Raw genomic sequence first — 17,797 nt, 5'->3', positions numbered from 1 at the left:
CTTTCAGTTTAAATTTCAATTCTCTACAATAGTAGAAGCACATCTGCTTGAGATGTTGGTTTCTTTTCAGCCTTGATACTGTTTTCATCGTCATGCACAATTTCATATTAAAGGGAATCTATCACCAGGTTTTATTTCTACCTGATCTGAGTGTAGCATAATGAAAGGGCAGAGACACTGATTCCAGCAACATCATTGTTCCTCTGAAGCCGGGTGTACACTTCCCGGCTACAGATGAGCACTGCGCAAGTCCAGAAGTGAGGAAGATGTCTTCTCCACGTCCGTACATGCACAGTGCGCCTCTGTAGCCAAGAAGCGTACACCCGGCTTCAGAGGAACAACAATGTGGCTGAAGAAAGTCGCAGCATCTCCTGTCTTTGTAAGATATTCAGGTTCTCTTTCTGATAACATTCCCTATTCCATGAAGATTCTCTTTGATTGATTTACAGCTGACAAGAAGATTGCCAGCCATTAAGGAGGCCAAACCAAGACTGCAGAAGCTCTTCCGAGACTTCTGGCTGTACTCCGTTCTAATGGGCTTTGCCGTGGAAGGTTCAGGTAAAATTGCTATCACAAATGTGGCTTTCACGTGCATAAATTTATAGGGAATCTGTCGGCACAAGCTCCCCGTTCCCAAACTGTTGGTTGTGTTGCTCCCTGAAAGGTTGTAGCTATAGTAATTCTGCAATTTACTGCTCCCCGACTGAAAAAATTGCTCTTTTCATTCATATACAAATGAGGCCTAAGTGCTCTGGGCCATTCTCTATTCATTGCCCAACTCCATTTTCCACTGCTTGACTGGACTGCTCCTTTGGTGTGTAGTCAATAAGCTGTCAGTCAAGAAGAGGGAGTTGGGGCTTGGAGGCAAATGGAACTGGGAGGCAAAGGGTTGGGAAGTGCTACTACACACCCATAGCACGTCTCATTTGCATACAAGTTAGAACAGCAATTGTCTTTCTTTTAAAGCCAGGGAGCAACAGGTTGCATCAGTGGATGACCTAATCTTTCAGAGAATTACATGACCATATAGACACATTTTGGGGGTGGCTCTTCAATATATGATCTCTTGTTGAGTTTTGTAAATGATATTCTTCAGTAATATTCTACAATGCTGCCCATGACCAGTCTACTTTACTGTAGGTAGTCCTTGTGATACAGTGTGTTCTGTGTAGCACAAGAAATATATTCACTTGCTTTGCATTTATACACATTCATAAAAATGTCATCCTTTGTAAATTGTAGGCCCCAATGACATTAAATTTATAGTGTTGGCAGAATGCATTTGGCTTCTATGTGTTTGTGTTGCCCCCATGGAGGTGCCACATAGCAGCCCTGGCCTACCGGTCCTTACTCTAAAGCCGTAATGCACCGCTATATGGCTTTGTACCCATGAAATGGTGATGTACATTTCTCATTCACCATATTTTACACATTGTCTCTAAATAATACTGCATTTTCTTCTTAATTTTCTGTTTTATATTGCATACCTCTGAATATAAAAGCTGTAACTTCTTAACTCTAGCCATGGTTTTCATTTTTATGGGCAACTTTCTTTGGTCATCATGTTTTTGTTTCTGTGTGTTGTCCACAAATGCCAACATCATACAATCCTTCTCAGGTCTGTGGCCTGAAGAGTGGTATGAAGGAGTCTGCGAAATAGCTACCAAGTCACCATTGCTGACATTTCCTAGCAAGGAGCCTTTGCGTTCTGTCCTGCAGTACAACTCTGCTATGAAGAATGACACTGTGACATCGGTAAGAGCCTTTAAATTTAAGTTCTGTGACCTATATTTTATAATGTTCAGTTTGCAAAAAAATGTGTTTTTTGTTTTTATAGGCAGAACTTAATGAGCTAAGGAGCACAATCATCAATTTGCTGGATCCTGCTCCTGAGGTTTCTGCACTCATCAACAAGCTAGACTTTGCCATGTCCACCTACCTGCTCTCTGTCTACCGTTTAGAACAAATGAGGTGGGCTTAACTACAGAGTCACATACCTGTTGTCACTGACAGTTGGATTGCTTGCATGTATTATACCTTTTCTTATTTATTTTACAACTATCTCTGTCTTAGAGTCTTGCACTCAACTGATAAGGATCGGTTCCAAGTTATGTTCTTTTACTTTGAAGACAAAGCTATCCAGAAAGATAAATCAGGTTCGTGTGCTGTTTTCTATTAAGGTTTATTCATTTTGTATTGTCATTTGCTAGTTTTGTTCTCTTAATTGTACCATGCAGTTCCACCGTGAATCTGCTTTATTTCTGGCAGCATTGCAGCCGCTGACAAGTATTGTGCATCAGCTCCTACTAAGAAGAATAGAAGCTGATCTGCAGGACCCAGCAGCGGCCACTACGCATTGAATGCAGCTGCCACACAGTGCAGCTCCATTCAGTGATTACATCTGACTGCCACAGCTAGAACAGCGCATTGGTGGGGTGCCAGGTCCAGGCCCACCACTGATCTGATATTGATGACCAATTCCAGGGAAAAGTCGGCAGTATCGCGTGCTTGCAGAACCCCTTTGCAACAACTTTCAAATAAAATGTTTCTAAAGGGTTTTCTCTTCAGAAAACTTCATGCATTTCTGAGGGATTAATGTTTTTGTGTGTTAGTCTTCGTCTTTTGATTAACTGCTTGACAATTTGAAATCTACCAGATATGTAGATTGAAACCTTCTGAGGTAGGCATTTGGTAAGTCTTGTTTTTGGTTGAATAGGTCACTTTTTAGCAAATTGAGTCCTGGGCATAACTTTTATAAAGTACTATAGGGGATTGTTTTGAATTGGATGTGGTTCTTCTAGGCTGCTGACTATCCAGTGATTATGATATGTAGCAGACTTACTAAGGGACACTTGTAACAGCAGGGAGCTCAGACTGTAGTGACACATGGCAGGTTAGTCTCGCTGCGGTCTCCAGTACTCCTTGGTAAACCATCTGATTAGGTATGAAACAGTTATGATTACACTTGTCAGAATACATGTTATAGTACGATATGACAGTACCTTGTCACTTCTTGGAATACCTACACAACCTAATTTTGGTACCTGGGGAAGTGGACATGGAGGATAGGGCCAAAGCTTAGGGGGTCCTGTGATAGCTAAGTGCTGTTCTCTGCTATCAGTTAGTCCCTTGGACAGAAAATGGAACCTCAACATGCCTATTCAGCCACACTCTACAGGAGACATTGGCCCTCCGACCTTATGATCGATAGGATCGCACCTGTAAGATTCAGGGTATTCTGCTTGTTGGGTTATTGTCAATCAAATGGAAAGCTTGAAGATTTTAGCACTTTAATAAATCGCTATAGATTCGTGTTTTGATTTTCTGCTTTCAACCCCCTGCATATGCCGAGTGAAATGACGAACTTCTGGCCTTCATCCTCCACTAGAGCATATTTTGTCCTAAGATGTCTCAAAGATTGTCTGAAGATACATGGTGAATAAATGTTTATATCTATCTCTTCTGGAGGAATGAGACTGTTCCAGATGCCAGGCTTCATCAATTTGACATCAATTTAACATGTTTGGTACAGCGGTCAGATTTAGGAACGCCTTTTATTTTTCAGTATTGGAGTAAAGCTCCCCATTCACAATAGACTAATGTCGGTCGAACCTGCCGATATTGACGGGTTCGGACAACAGCCTAAGGTGTATGGGCAAGATGTTGATCGTCATTTCTGATTTTGGACTGCTGATCGCATTGTTCTTCTGAACATAAGCCCCTGCTAGATATTTCTGGCAATGGCTCTCTCATGGAGAACACATGAGCGGTCAGCCAAGTAAGCACTTCTATATATGAGAGCTGGCCAAAATGGCTTCAGGCCAAACCATTGTTTGGCCGACAGCCATCTGATGTGTATGGCAGGTTTCATTTAATAAAGCAACACCAAGGGTGGGCTATAGTAAGCTTAAGGACACCAAAGAAGTGCAAGAATTAGTTAAAATACATAGCTTTATTGAGTAAATTTAAAAAACAAAAAGTTCAAAAAGCTGTGCTGACAATGGAGGGACACTTTCTCCAAGATAAATCACAGGACAGTGAAATGGTATGAAAGTGTAATGCACTCGCCTGCTAGGACTGCAGACCTTTTAGGGTACAGTGTTATGTTGAGCATATAAAACTAATATAGAGGGATGTTATAGTAAATCCTGCTTACTATAGCCCATCTTTGATGTTATGTGCAGTTATAAAGTACTGACTTTCTACATCGTGTACAAAATATCAGGATTTTTGTGATATTCATTTATTAAAGATACAGTTCAATAATTCTGTTAGCTGAATAAATAGCAATATATTAAGATGTCTACCATCTTCCTATACTAAAGAGGCTGTAGAGTCGACGTTGGCAATAATTTGAATTCCGTCTTCAAAATACGTATAAAACAATGTTTAATTAACATTCTTTATTTATTAAAGAGTAACCTTCGTTTTAATTTTTTTTGCATAAATCAATGGTACAACCTGAAAATAATCAACTATGTAATATTTCTTATCAGAGAAATCTGCACCTTTCTCCTCCCGGACATATCATTCATTCTCAAAATTTTTAATTTCTGGGTAAATTCTGTTATTCAGTGAAGATGGATTAATTCTTACATTACTGAAATAGGAGATGGCAGTTGGTGCTGATAAGATTCTATGTAGAATGGAGAGGGGAGGAGTTAGAGGCAGAGTTTGCTGTATTTTTGCTTTCATAGTAAATTTGGAATCATAGTGATTATGGTGATGAGAACCCTGACGTTACCACTTCAGTGCATTAAATTTAGTATTACTAATAAATGAGGCATTTATAAAGCAGTTAGAGGTGGAATCACAGTCAGGATTTTGGCTTAATGACCCCACATTTGTCTAACAAAATAGAACAATGGAATGGCTGTTGGCTTTGGACAAGATGTGAATCTATTGATTGGTCATTTCTACTCAAGAATATGAACAGTTTGTGTTGTAGATAAAGTGGTGTAATTCATTCTTGTTCTTTTCAGGGATGATGCAGTGTGTTATTGCTGTAGCTGATAAAGTATTTGATGCCTTCTTAGCTGTAATGGCTGATAAGGTAAGAGATGATTGGCTTCCAAATGTCTGCTTTCTGCTGTGCCTTATGTATACTGCTTAAAGGGACGTTCTCATGGTAATAGATGGATTTAGCTAGACAAAATGAAAGTAAGTAAATTTACAGTTGATTTGCTTTTCTATCTGCTGTGGCTCTCCAGCTTTTATCTTACATAGTGTTCAGCTTGTTTTCCAGTTGCTTGAACACCAAAACCTAGCCCAGTGTGTGCAGTAGCTACATTCCAGGAGCAGCGTTCACTCCTAAGATCCCAGTCCGCTCTCCCCAGCCAATTGATTTCTGTACAGCAGATGGCTGCTCACTTCACTGACTCTTCCTGTCTGATCCTGACCAAGCTGTGGTTCCTGTGTTCTGCAGCTCAGCTCCTAGTCACTTCAATAGGAGCTTCACTGCAGTGCTTGAGGACAGCCAAAGTACAGTGAAAGGGGCTGTGCTGTTCAGCTCCATTCATTATTTACATAATCTCAAAATAGTTGATCAGCATTTTCCAGGTTTGAGATATTGATGACGTCATCAATATCTGGCCCAGACAAGGGATCAGCAAGCACAAGAAACCTGTTTAAAACGAGTACCCCAGCCTTTCACCAATCCCTGAACTGTTTACAGCCTCTTCCCAAAACCGAAAATTAACATTTTATCTCAAGTCTTTCATTGCAGCTGCCATAAAGCGCAGCTACCTTCACAATGCAGTAACAAGGTGTGTGTCTCCAATATGTCCGCTGCCAAAAAGATTTCAAACTTGCATCTAATAATAAAGCTGAAGATAATTACATTTGAAATTCCTTTTAACTGCTGCTTCAATTAGATGTAAATCACCAGACTATCATGTAGAAATTCCTTCCCCATTATTAGATTCATAGCTTCATTGCATACCTGAAATCAATCCAAAGGAATCCGGTTGTGCTATGTTCAAGGACAGCTGGAAATAAGTATCATGATGCTGGCCTACATATACTGTCACTAGTGCCATTATAAAGTGTGTTATTTCTTCTGTTTTTTTTTTCCTGTTGTAAAGCCTAAAACAAAGGAGAATGAGGAAGAGTTGGAGCGCCATGCTCAGTTCCTGCTGGTGAACTTCAATCACATTCACAAGCGCATCAGGAGGGTCGCAGACAAGTATTTGTCTGGGCTGGTAGACAAGTGAGTAGAACATATCCACAAGATTCAGAGTGATGTATAATTTTATGGTATGTACAATTGTGCTCAAAAGTTTACATACCCAGGCAGAATTTTTGCTTTCTTGGCTTTTTTTCAGGGAATATGAATGATAACATCAACACTTTTTCTTCACTCATGGTTAGTGGTTGATTGAAGCCATTTATTGTCAAACTACTGTGTTTTCTCTTTTTAAATCATAATGACAACCCAAAACATCCAAAAGACTCTTATCAAAAGTTCACATACCCTGGTGATTTTGGCCTGATAGCCTGCACAGAAGTGGAAACAAATGGGTTTGAATGGCTAATAAAGGTAACATCCTCACCTGTGACGTGTGTTTGCTTGTCATCAGTGTGTTTGCATAAAAGCTGAGAGAGTTTCTGGGATCCAGACAGACGCTTGCATCTTTCATCCAGCCATTGACGTTTCTGGATTGTGGGTCATGGGGAAGGCAAAAGAATTGTCAACGGATCTACGGGAAAAGGTAGTTGAACTGTATAAAACAGGAAAGGGATACAAAAAGATATCCCAGAAATTGATAATGCCAGTCAGCAGTGACTCTCTGAAAACTAGCGGTGTGGCTGTTTCAAATTGCACACTAAGGAGTCACTTAAAGAAAAATGGGCTGCATGGTTGAGTTGCTAGAAGAAAGCCATTGCTGCACTAATGCCACAAAGTATCTCGCCTACAATATGCAAAAGAAGCACAGAGACAAGCCTCAAAACTTTTGGAACAAGGTAGTTTGGAGTAATGAGACAAAAATTTAACTCTTTGGCCACAACCATAAACGTTTCATTTGGAGAGAGGACAACAAGGCCTATGATGAAAGGAACACCATTCATACTGTAAAGCACGGAGGAGGATCACTGATGTTTTGGGGATGTGTGAGCTACAAAGGCACAGGAAACTTGGTCAAAGTTGAAGGAAAGATGAATGCAGCATGTTATCAGCAAATACTGGAGACAAATTTTCAATCATCAGCCCAATAGCTGTGCATTGGGACGTAGTTGGATGTTCCAACATGACAACGATCCAAAACACAAGGCCAAGTCGACCTGTCATTGGCTGCAGCAGAGCAAAGTGAAGGTTCTGGAGTGGCCATCTCAGTCTCCTGACCTCAATATCATTGAGCCACTCTGTGGAGATCTCAGAGCACAGTTCATGCTAGACAGCCCAGGAATTTACAGGAACCGGAGGCTTTTTGCCAAGAAGAGTGGGCAGCTTTACCATCTGAGAAAATAAAGAACCTCATCCACAACTACCACAAAAGACTTCAAACTGTCATTGATGTCAGAGAGGGCATTACACGATATTAACAAATGGGGTATGTGAACTTTTGATCAGAGCCATTTGGATGTTTTGGGTTGTTGTTATGCTTTAAAAAGAGAAAACACAGTAGTTTGACAATAAATAGCTTCACCCAACCACTAACCGTGAGTGGAGAAAAAGTATCAGTGTTATCATTCATATTCTCTGAAAAAAAGGCCAAGAAAGCAAAAATTCTGCCGAGGTATGTAAACTTTTGAGCACAACTATACATGTATTACAAAGACCGGATTTGTGAGTCATTATAAAATGAAGACCAGATGAAGTATTCAAAAGTTCTAACATTAACATAAAGCGTCAAGTTTGAGTAAACTTTCTCCCTGGAGTAAATTTTTACGACATTTGGTGTTTCTCTGAAATCTTCTCCTTTGATTAGTGCTAAGAGCTTTTTGTTTTGTTTTTAGGTTCCCACATTTACTATGGAGTGGCACAGTGTTGAAAACCATGCTTGATATCCTGCAGACTTTATCTTTGTCACTTAGTGCGGTGTGTATCAAATCCTAAGTATTAGTATACAGTGAAGTCTTTACATGCAGCACGGTGGCTCAGTGGTTAGCGCTTTTATTTTGCAGCACTGGGGTCCTGGATTCAAATCCCACCAATGACATCACATGCAAGGAGTTTTTATGTTCTCCCCGTGTTTGTATGGGTTTTCTCCCACATTCCAAAGACATAGGAATATCTTTAGATAGGGAATTCAAATTGTGAGACCTAATGGGGACAATGATAAAGATGTCTGTAAAGTGCTGTGGAATTAATGGTGCTTTACAGACATCAACATTGCTGATTGATGTATCATTGTATTAAAGCAGACCCCTCTCCATATTTCTAATGTTGGAACAGTATAGTAGTGGTTGCAAAGCAGAATAAAACATGTTGTTTGCTTCGGAGATATTAGTGATCAAAGTATTTGATAAATAAAGAGTTAATCTTTAAGTCCAAGTGGGTGGTATCACGTAGTTTTCGTTGGATGTACTTCTTCCCCCTGTATGACGTTGACAAATCATAAGCAGGCAGCAAGTGAAAAAAAGAACACAACAACCCCCCCCCAAAAGCATACTATAGGCAATTTCTGTGTGTGGCATATAACTACAGACAGTATGATCTCACTACAGAGCCATTACAAGTTGTTATGAGCACGATAGACATATGTGATTACTGACACCTTTGCACTTTTGTATCCTGGCTGTGGCACAGCTGAGTTTAGTTGTGTCACATTACAAACATTTCTGTCAGCTTTTTCCCTCTTCTAACACTGTTACCTGCGCTGTACTGTACATACCCCCACAGGGACTGCAAGGAGATGAAAGCCCAAGGGTGTCAGATATCACATTTATGTCTGTTATGCTTAACTTGTAATTGCTTTGCAGTGATATCAGGCGGTCTGTTGTTATATTCCTCACACAGGACTAGCCTGTTATGAGCTATAGTGGGGTGGTATTCTTCTTTCCCTTGAGTGTTTCTGCCTGGTTATGACTGGTCAACGTCATACAGGGGTAAGAAGTCCACGTCCCAGTCAATACTCTCTGATAAGCTCACTTGGATTTAGCAAGATTACTAGCTGCCAAATACTTTATTTTATTAGAAAAAAACACACATTTTATTCTGCTTTGCAGCCACTATTGCATTTTGTGTACAGTTCAACTTGAAAAATTTGGTGAAAGGTCCTTTTTAAAGAAATAACTGAGATGGTAGTAAATGAACTTAAAAATAAGAAAGCACAATAACACATTCACCACTTTCTTCATGGCTTTCACTAGGCATAACCAGGTGTACCAGGTTTACTGTCCGTTAATTGATCGAGCCTAGAAGATTGTCCTTATTTAACCCGAACAGGATACTATAACTGCAGTGCTTTTATTATTACACTGATGATGTCAAATTTTGCAACCTGTTTCAGGACATTCACAAGGACCAACCATTTTATGACATTCCAGATGCTCCTTACAGAATCACTGTGCCTGATACTTATGAGGCCAGAGAGGTAAAACGATTTTCATTGCCAGTACTACTGATACTTTTTTCCTTTATTATCATTTGTAAACTATTGTATGTGGTATTTAATGATTCTTTTCAACCAAAAACTTACATTTTTATTGCAAACGTCATCAAAATATTTTCACTTTGTTTATCACAGAGCATTGTTAAGGACTTTGCTGCTCGATGTGGGATGATCTTGCAAGAAGCTATGAAATGGGCACCGTCTGTGACTAAATCCCACTTGCAGGTATTAACTGGAATCTTGAGTTTTTATTTTCGCAGGGTATTGCAATCTTAAACAGTATTGGCATGATATTCCATAATGACATAATATATGCCGGACCCACTTCTGCAATGGGCCCTGCACTCATCTAAAGAACGATGGTGTAAGATCCCTGTCTCTTTATCGCTATGAATTGAGAGGTGGCTGTGCATGTGCTTCACCAATATCAAAGCTAGCTGTATTAATGGCATATCCTTAATATGAGCAAAACATGTTATCTGCGAATGTCTTTTCTGCACCAATTCACAAGCAAAAGGGGTTTTTATGATTGTTGAAGCAGCCTGTTCACTAATGTAAATAGCATGGGCATTGTTGGGGTCAGAAAAGATAAGGGGTAATATGTTTTATTACCAGTATCTTCCTCAAAAACAAAAAACTGAGCTGGACTCTAAGCTAGTATGTGTGCAAAGTGTAAGAGCACGTTCACACTGTTGCCATTTCACACTCAAAACCTAAGGAAAAGTAAACAAAAATGAGCATATACCCTACAACAAGTAAATAGTACATGTAAATAACATAGCTTACTTAGTTAACTCTATATTGATAAAAAAAAAGCCATCCCACCACGAACCACGAGTACCTATCAGGAAAATCCGAACCTGTCTAATATTAAAACCTTACCATGTGTCCTACAATGTCAATGTGAATAAGGGCAGAGCGTGACATCCACCCATGGGAAGCTATACAGGTGGAATACTTGGTTCAGAAACTGGAGCCATGCCCCCTATATGGAGAAAGTATAAGAGATTACATTAAAACCAAAAAACTGAGCTGGACTATAAGCTGGTGTATGTTCATAGCGTAAGACAGGCGTAGGCAATTAATTTTTCTGAGGGGCCACATGAGAGACCATGACTATTGTTGAGGGCCGAGCCAATAACTTGAAATTAATTCTGCTCAATATTAATGTATTAATATTAATTGTATCCCTTAATATTCAGAAGAATTAAGTATGCTGGCACCCCCTTATATATCTTTGAATCCAAGTACAGGCCCATCTGTATATCGTATGAACCCCCCACAGCCCCTTATATACAGCATGAGCCTCACGCAGCCTCCCTATATACTGCATGAACCCAACACAGCCTCCCTATATACTGCATGATCCCCACACAGCCTACCTACATATACTGCATGAGCCCCACAGTCTCCCCGTATACTGCATGAGCCCCACACAACCTCCCCATATATTGCATGAGCCCCACACAGCCTCCCTATATATACAGTCATGGCCAAAAGTTTTGAGAATGACACAAATATTATATTTTCACATGATCTGCTGCCCTCTGGTTTTTATGTGTGTTTGTCAGATGTTTTTATCACATACAGAAATATAAATCCAGTCATATTATGAGTAACAAAAGGTTATATTGACAGAATGAGTTAATGCAGCAAGTCAATATTTGCAGTGTTGACCCTTCTTCTTCAGGACCTCAGCAATTCTCCCTGGCATGCTCTCAATCAACTTCTTTATCAAATCCTGACTGATAGTAGTCCATTCTTGCAAAATCAATGCTTTTATTTTGTCTGAATTTGAAGGTTTTTGTTTGTCCACCCGTCTCTTGATGATTGACCACAAGTTCTCAATGGGATTAAGATCTGGGGAGTTTCCAGGCCATGGTCCCAAAATCTCTATGTTTTGTTCCCTGAGCCATTTAGTTATCACCTTTGCTTTATGGCAAGGTGCTCCATCATGTTGAAAAAGGCATTGTTGATCGCCAAACTGCTCTTGGACGGTTGGGAGAAGTTGCTCTTAGAGGACATTCTGGTACCATTCTTTATTCATGGCTGTGTTTTTAGGCAAGACTGAGAGAGAGCCCATTCCCTTGGCTGAGAAGCCACCCCACACATGAATGGTTTCAGGATGCTTGACAGTTGGCATGAGACAAGACTGGTGGTAGCGCTCACCTGGTCTTCTCCGAATAAGCCGTTTTCCAGATGTCCCAAACAATCGAAAAGGGGATTCATCAGAGAAAATGACTTTACCCCAGTCCTCAGCAGTCCACTCCCTGTACCTCTTGCAGAATATCAGTCTGTCCATGATGTTTTTTCTGGAGAGAAGTGGCTTCTTTGCTGCCCTCCTTGAGACCAGGCCTTGCTCCAAGAGTCTCCGCCTCACAGTGCGTGCAGATGCACTCACACCTGCCTGCTGCCATTCCTGAGCAAGCTCTGCACTGCTGGTAGCCCGATCCCGCAGCTGAAACACTTTTAAGAGACGGTCCTGGCGCTTGCTGGTCTTTCTTGGGTGTCCTGGAGCCTTTTTGGCAACAAGGGAACCTCTCTCCTTAAAGTTCTTGATGATGCGATAGATTGTTGACTGAGGTGCAATCTTTCTAGCTGCGATACTCTTCCCTGTTAGGCCATTTTTGTGCAGTGCAATGATGACTGCACGTGTTTCTTTAGAGATAACCATGGTTAACAGAAGAGAAACAATGATGCCAAGCACCAGCCTCCTTTTAAAGTTTCCAGTGGTGTCATTCTTACTTAATCATGACAGATTGATCTCCAGCCCTGTCCTCATCAACACCCACACCTGTGTTAATGGAGCAATCACTGAAACGCAGGGCTGCAATGATGTTGAAATGTGTTTTGGGGGATAAAGTTAATTACTCTGTCGCCTAATTGGGGGACACAGAACCTTGGGTGTTATGCTGCTGTCCACTAGGAGGCGACACTATGCATAATCTGAAAAAGATTAACTTTGGCTCCTCCTCTGCAGTATACACCCCTGGACGGCGTCAGCCTTCTCCAGTTTTTGCTTAGTGTCGCAAGGAGGCACACCTTTTTTTCTTCCGTTTTTTCCTTTTTTCGTCCGGAAATACAGATGAAGAAAAGTGGGTCTCCAGCGAGACTCCCGGCATGGCTCCCTCCTCGGTCCCCTATTAGGGGTACCCGGTTGAGGTCGAGGTGGTTTTTCCCCATGTCGCTCCCTCCCCAGTCCCTCGGGTCCTGGTTCGAGGTCGAGACCCCCCTCCTTCCCCAACCCCTTTAAGGGGTCTGGGTTGAGGTTGAGGCGAGGATGAAGACCCCCTGACGGTGACAGACGCACCCTCCCTAATCCCCCGCAGGGGGCATTAGGTTGAGACGCCTCAGGTAGGGTCGGAGATCAGGCAGCATTTCGCAGCTTCCAGGGACCCCAGGCTGGCTGAGGGATCCTGTTGGGGCCGGGGGAGGGTGTGGACTGGATGGCACAGCAGAGACAGGGGTTTTCTGCATCCCTGTCTCTACAACAGCAGCGGCTCCATAGCGCTTCAGGGGCACCCCATACAAAAACCGCTGCCCCTGCTACCCCCACCGCTATCCAGTCGACCATTCTGGGGGGGTCTGGTACAAATCCCCCCCCCCCGGACTACCGCGCCGCTCTGGAGCCCTCCTGGGCATCAGGCTTCTAATTTAGGCCGCGGCTTCGGCCTAGCTGAAGCCGCCGCCTTTTCCCCGCCCCCCGGATGACCAAAATGACACGCTGGAGTGTCATAGAAGGGGCGGATTGAAGCAGAAAGGGCGCGTTTTTACACAGCCCAGCGCGCCCTTTTCAGCTCTCCGCCCCCTCCTCCCTCTCCTCAGAGCCCCGGTGGCCATTTTTTTCTGGATGAGATCCAGGAGAGGAGCATCACAGCGGTCTCCGGGGGGCACAGAACTTGGATCTGTCGGCGCTGGACCTAGAGGCACACCGGTGGGGTAAGCTCACAGCTGGGTTCTCATACTCAGCTGTGAATCTATACTTCCTATAAGGCTTTCTGTGGGTTCCCTCTGCGTAGCCACCCCTGTACGATCCCTTATAGCCAGCCTCTGTGCACTATGCCGGGCTCAAGGAAGAGAACCAGGCAGGAATGCTTCTATGCATTCTGCACAGCCTGCAAAGCCACGCTCCCTAGTGGCAGCACGTATCCGCACTGCCGGGACTTCATCCAGAACTCCGGGTCAGAACCCCAGGGAGTCCCTACTGACGCTTCAGTGTCACAGGCCACGCCGGAATGGGCAACTCAGATGTCTCGGTCTATGTCACAGTCCATAGACAACCTAACTGCTACATTACTGCAAGCTCTGCAGAGTCGGGCCCCGGCTATGGACGGTACACAGCAAACGGACAGCTTGTCTCAGGAACATGCTGCTTCCGACTCTCACAGACGTAAGCGGACCCACAGGTCTCGATCACCTAAGTCGCACTATAGCACAAGGTCGTCCCCCTCTAGGGAGAGACAGCGTCATTCCAGGTCTCCTGGGCAGTCCCCTGCCACAGACAGACAGTGCAATTTACCACAGGGATCCCCCACCACAGAAGACCCCCGCCCCAGGTCGCCCTCCAGGGATCACCTTAGCGAGGCACAGGATTCGGAGGGCATCTGTGACTCCGACTCAGATAATGAAACGGTCAGGTCCGTGGTACCTTCTCCCCCTAGCAATACAGCGCTAGTTGAGGACATAATTTCTGCCATTCATCGGGTGCTAAAAATTCCAGAGTCGCCCCCGGAAGTCCCAGAACATAGGATTTGCTTCGAAAGTGTTCAAAAACCACCAAAGGTCTTCCCTAATCACGATGAGTTTGAGAAAATACTTACCAAACAGTTTGCGCAGCCTGACAAAAAATTCGCTAATCGCAAATATTTGGAAGCGAAGTACCCCTTCCCACAGAAAGACACCAAACAATGGACAGATCCACCTGAAGTGGACCCTCCGGTTTCTAGGCTAGCAGCGCAGACTTTACTCTCTCTGCCGGATAGCTCAACCCTCAGGGACGCAGCAGACCGGCAAGTAGAACGCATGGCTCGTTCTATTTTCGAAGCGGCAGGCGCCTCTCTGGGCCCTGCATTCGCTTCAGTTTGGGCAGCCAAGGCCATCCTGGCTTGGGCCAAAAAACTACAGGAGGGTCTTCAGGCTTCAAATCCTGAACTCTCGGACCAAGTGGTCCAGATGGCAGTGGTAGCAGACTACATGATTAATGCAGCCCTGGATTCCGCCAGAGGTGTAGCGGGAATAGCATCTAACGCCATCACGATCCGACGCATCCTCTGGCTGCGAGAATGGAAAGCGGATGCGGCCTCAAAGAAGTCCCTCACGCGACTTCCGTATATTACTGGAAGACTTTTCGGCGAAAAGTTGGACACCATGATAGCCAATGCCACTGGGGGTAAGAGTACCTCTCTCCCTCAACTAAAACCGAAACGCACGTTTAAACGAAGAAACCAGACGCGATTCCGATCCTTTCGGAATTCCTCAGGCTGGTCCGTTTCGCGCCCAGTGCAAAACTGCAACCGTTCTCCACGCAGAGACAACCCACGGACGCAGCAGCGACCGGACAGGGCTTGGCAGTCGAAAGCAGGCCAAGCGAAACCCAAGGGAGGAAAACCTCAGAACTTCGCTTCATCATGACTCGCGACCTCCGGAAGACACCCCACCAGTAGGCGGCCGACTTTTACTCTTTCAGCAAGTCTGGCTGCCTATTACAGAAGACAGGTGGGTCAGGGAAATAGTGTCTTCCGGATACAAGATAGAGTTCACTTCCGTTCCACCGAACCGGTTCTTCCTTTCTGTTCCTCCAACACCACCAGAAAAGGCTCGTGTTTTCCACCAAGCGGTTTCCTCTCTCCTTCAATCAGGAGTTGTGGTGCCGGTTCCCGCGAACGAGAGATTCCGAGGATTCTACTCAAATTTGTTCGTAGTCCCCAAGAAAGGAGGCGGCGTCCGACCCATACTGGACCTAAAACAGCTCAACAATTACGTACGGGTCCGTCATTTCCGCATGGAGTCCCTCCGGTCCATCATTGCATCCATGGAGCAGGGAGAATACCTCGCCTCCATAGACATACAGGATGCGTATCTCCACATACCAATTGCTCCCGCCCACCAGAGGTTTCTCAGGTTCGCGGTCAACCAAAACCACTACCAGTTTGTCGCCCTTCCGTTCGGACTCGCCACGGCTCCAAGAACGTTCACCAAAGTCATGGCGGCCACCATGGACGTCCTGCACTCAAGAGGCATCCTAGTCGTCCCGTACCTGGACGACCTCCTCGTCAAGTCTCCCACTTTCAAAGACTGCGAGGTCAGTGTCTCAATCACTCTAGACACTCTGAGTCGCCTGGGATGGCTAGTCAACCTACAGAAATCGTCGACCATCCCAACTCGGACTCTAACATTCCTGGGAATGGTATTCAACACCGCCAGGGGCCTGGTGCTCCTTCCCAAGGACAAGACACTGGCCATCCGTCTGGGAGTTCGCACACTCCTTCGCAGTCCTCCTCGATCTCTCCGGTTTGCCATGAGAATCCTCGGCAGGATGGCAGCAGCAATAGAGGCAGTGCCATTTGCCCAGTTTCACCTCAGGGTCCTTCAACTAGCCATACTCAGATCTTGGGACAGGAACCCTCTCTCCCTCGACAGGGAGTTCAGGTTGACGTCATCAACCAGGAGGTCCCTGCATTGGTGGCTCAAACCAAACTCGCTTACACGAGGGAAGCCATTCCTCTCAGGACAATGGAAGATCCTGACTACCGATGCAAGCCTGACAGGCTGGGGGGCGGTGCACCTACATCACAGGGCACAGGGCAAGTGGTCACCCAGGGAAGTGACATTGCCTATCATTGTTCTGGAAATCAGGGCCATTCTCTTGGCATTGAGAGCATTTCATCACTTGCTTGCAGCCTCGCACATACGGATACAGTCGGATAATGCCACGGCTGTGGCATACGTGAACCACCAAGGCGGGACCCGCAGCGCCCAGGCGATGAGAGAAGTGGCTCATATCCTCCGCTGGGCGGAAGACACAAGGTCGGTACTTTCTGCGGTACACGTTCCGGGTGTAGAAAACTGGGAAGCCGACTTCCTCAGCAGGCAAGGAATGGACTCGGGGGAGTGGTCTCTCCATCCCGAGATTTTTTACCAGATCTGTCAACGCTGGGGAACCCCAGATGTGGACCTAATGGCATCCCATCTCAATACCAAGGTCCCCAATTTCATGGCCAGGACACACGACCCGCGGTCGCTCGGAGCGGATGCCCTGGTCCAGGACTGGTCCCAGTTCCGACTCCTGTACATTTTTCCACCCCTCCCCCTAATCACCAGGGTCGTGAGGAAGATCAAGCAAGAGGGAGTTCCGACCATCCTCATCGCGCCAGACTGGCCCAGACGTACTTGGTACGCCAACATCGTGCAACTTGCGGCAGACGCCCCCTGGCGTCTACCCGACCGTCACGACCTTCTGTCTCAAGGTCCGTTCTTCCACCAGAATTCAGGGGCTCTCAATTTGACGGCATGGCCCTTGAAACCTGGATTCTAACCCAGGCAGGTTTTTCACCGGCAGTCATTGCAACTATGATCAGGGCAAGGAAGCCTGCCTCCGCCAAGCTCTATTATCGTACCTGGAGAGCTTTTTTTTTTTTTTCTTGGTGCGAATCTCATGGACAAGTCCCACTCCCTTATTCCCTCCCGAAGGTACTAGGTTTTCTTCAATCGGGCCTAGATGCCAAGCTATCCTTAAGTTCGCTTAAGAGTCAGGTGTCGGCGCTTTCAGTCCTTTTTCAAAAGCGCATTGCTATTAAACCGCAAGTAAGGACTTTCATCCAGGGAGTTTCCCGATTGGTTCCTCCCTACAAACGTCCGCTGGATATGTGGGACCTCAATCTGGTCCTGACAGCATTGCAAGCCCCACCCTTCGAACCTCTTAGAGGAGTTCCACTCTCCATTCTGTCTCAGAAAGTGGTTTTTCTAGTGGCGATCACCTCGTTACGCAGAGTGTCGGAATTGTCAGCACTTTCCTGCAGACGGCCTTTCCTAGCCTTTCACCAGGACAAGGTGGTTCTCCGCACGGTACCATCCTTCCTTCCGAAGGTTGTGTCCAACTTTCACCTTAATGAAGAGATTTCACTGCCTTCCCTTTGCCCGGTTCCGGTTCATAGAGTGGAGAAGGCTCTGCATACGCTTGACCTTGTCAGAGCATTGCGGATTTACGTGTCCAGGACTGCACCTTTCCGGAAATCTGATTCCCT

At 44.8% G+C, this 17,797-nt stretch overlaps 1 protein-coding gene across 2 annotated transcripts in view; it reads left to right on the top strand.

Annotated features, from left to right (window-relative positions):
• Window positions 1-17,797, top strand: part of PI4KA (phosphatidylinositol 4-kinase alpha) — a 201,207-nt gene that overhangs the window by 99,107 nt on the left and 84,303 nt on the right. For both annotated transcript variants that reach the window (XM_073559137.1, XM_073559136.1), the window contains exons 20-28: window positions 450-558; window positions 1,619-1,755; window positions 1,838-1,971; window positions 2,074-2,156; window positions 4,983-5,053; window positions 6,084-6,208; window positions 7,957-8,038; window positions 9,453-9,536; window positions 9,690-9,779. In XM_073559137.1, the coding sequence (XP_073415238.1) occupies window positions 450-558; window positions 1,619-1,755; window positions 1,838-1,971; window positions 2,074-2,156; window positions 4,983-5,053; window positions 6,084-6,208; window positions 7,957-8,038; window positions 9,453-9,536; window positions 9,690-9,779 (915 nt within the window). The remainder of the gene's footprint in view (window positions 1-449; window positions 559-1,618; window positions 1,756-1,837; window positions 1,972-2,073; window positions 2,157-4,982; window positions 5,054-6,083; window positions 6,209-7,956; window positions 8,039-9,452; window positions 9,537-9,689; window positions 9,780-17,797) is intronic.

Source organism: Dendrobates tinctorius, unplaced genomic scaffold, assembly GCF_039654945.1.
Source record: "Dendrobates tinctorius isolate UK_male_01 unplaced genomic scaffold, ASM3965494v1 ptg000265l, whole genome shotgun sequence".
NCBI lineage: Eukaryota > Metazoa > Chordata > Amphibia > Anura > Dendrobatidae > Dendrobates > Dendrobates tinctorius.
The sequence above is the reverse complement of the archived record's forward strand: the minus strand, read 5'-3'. Positions and strand labels throughout refer to the sequence as shown.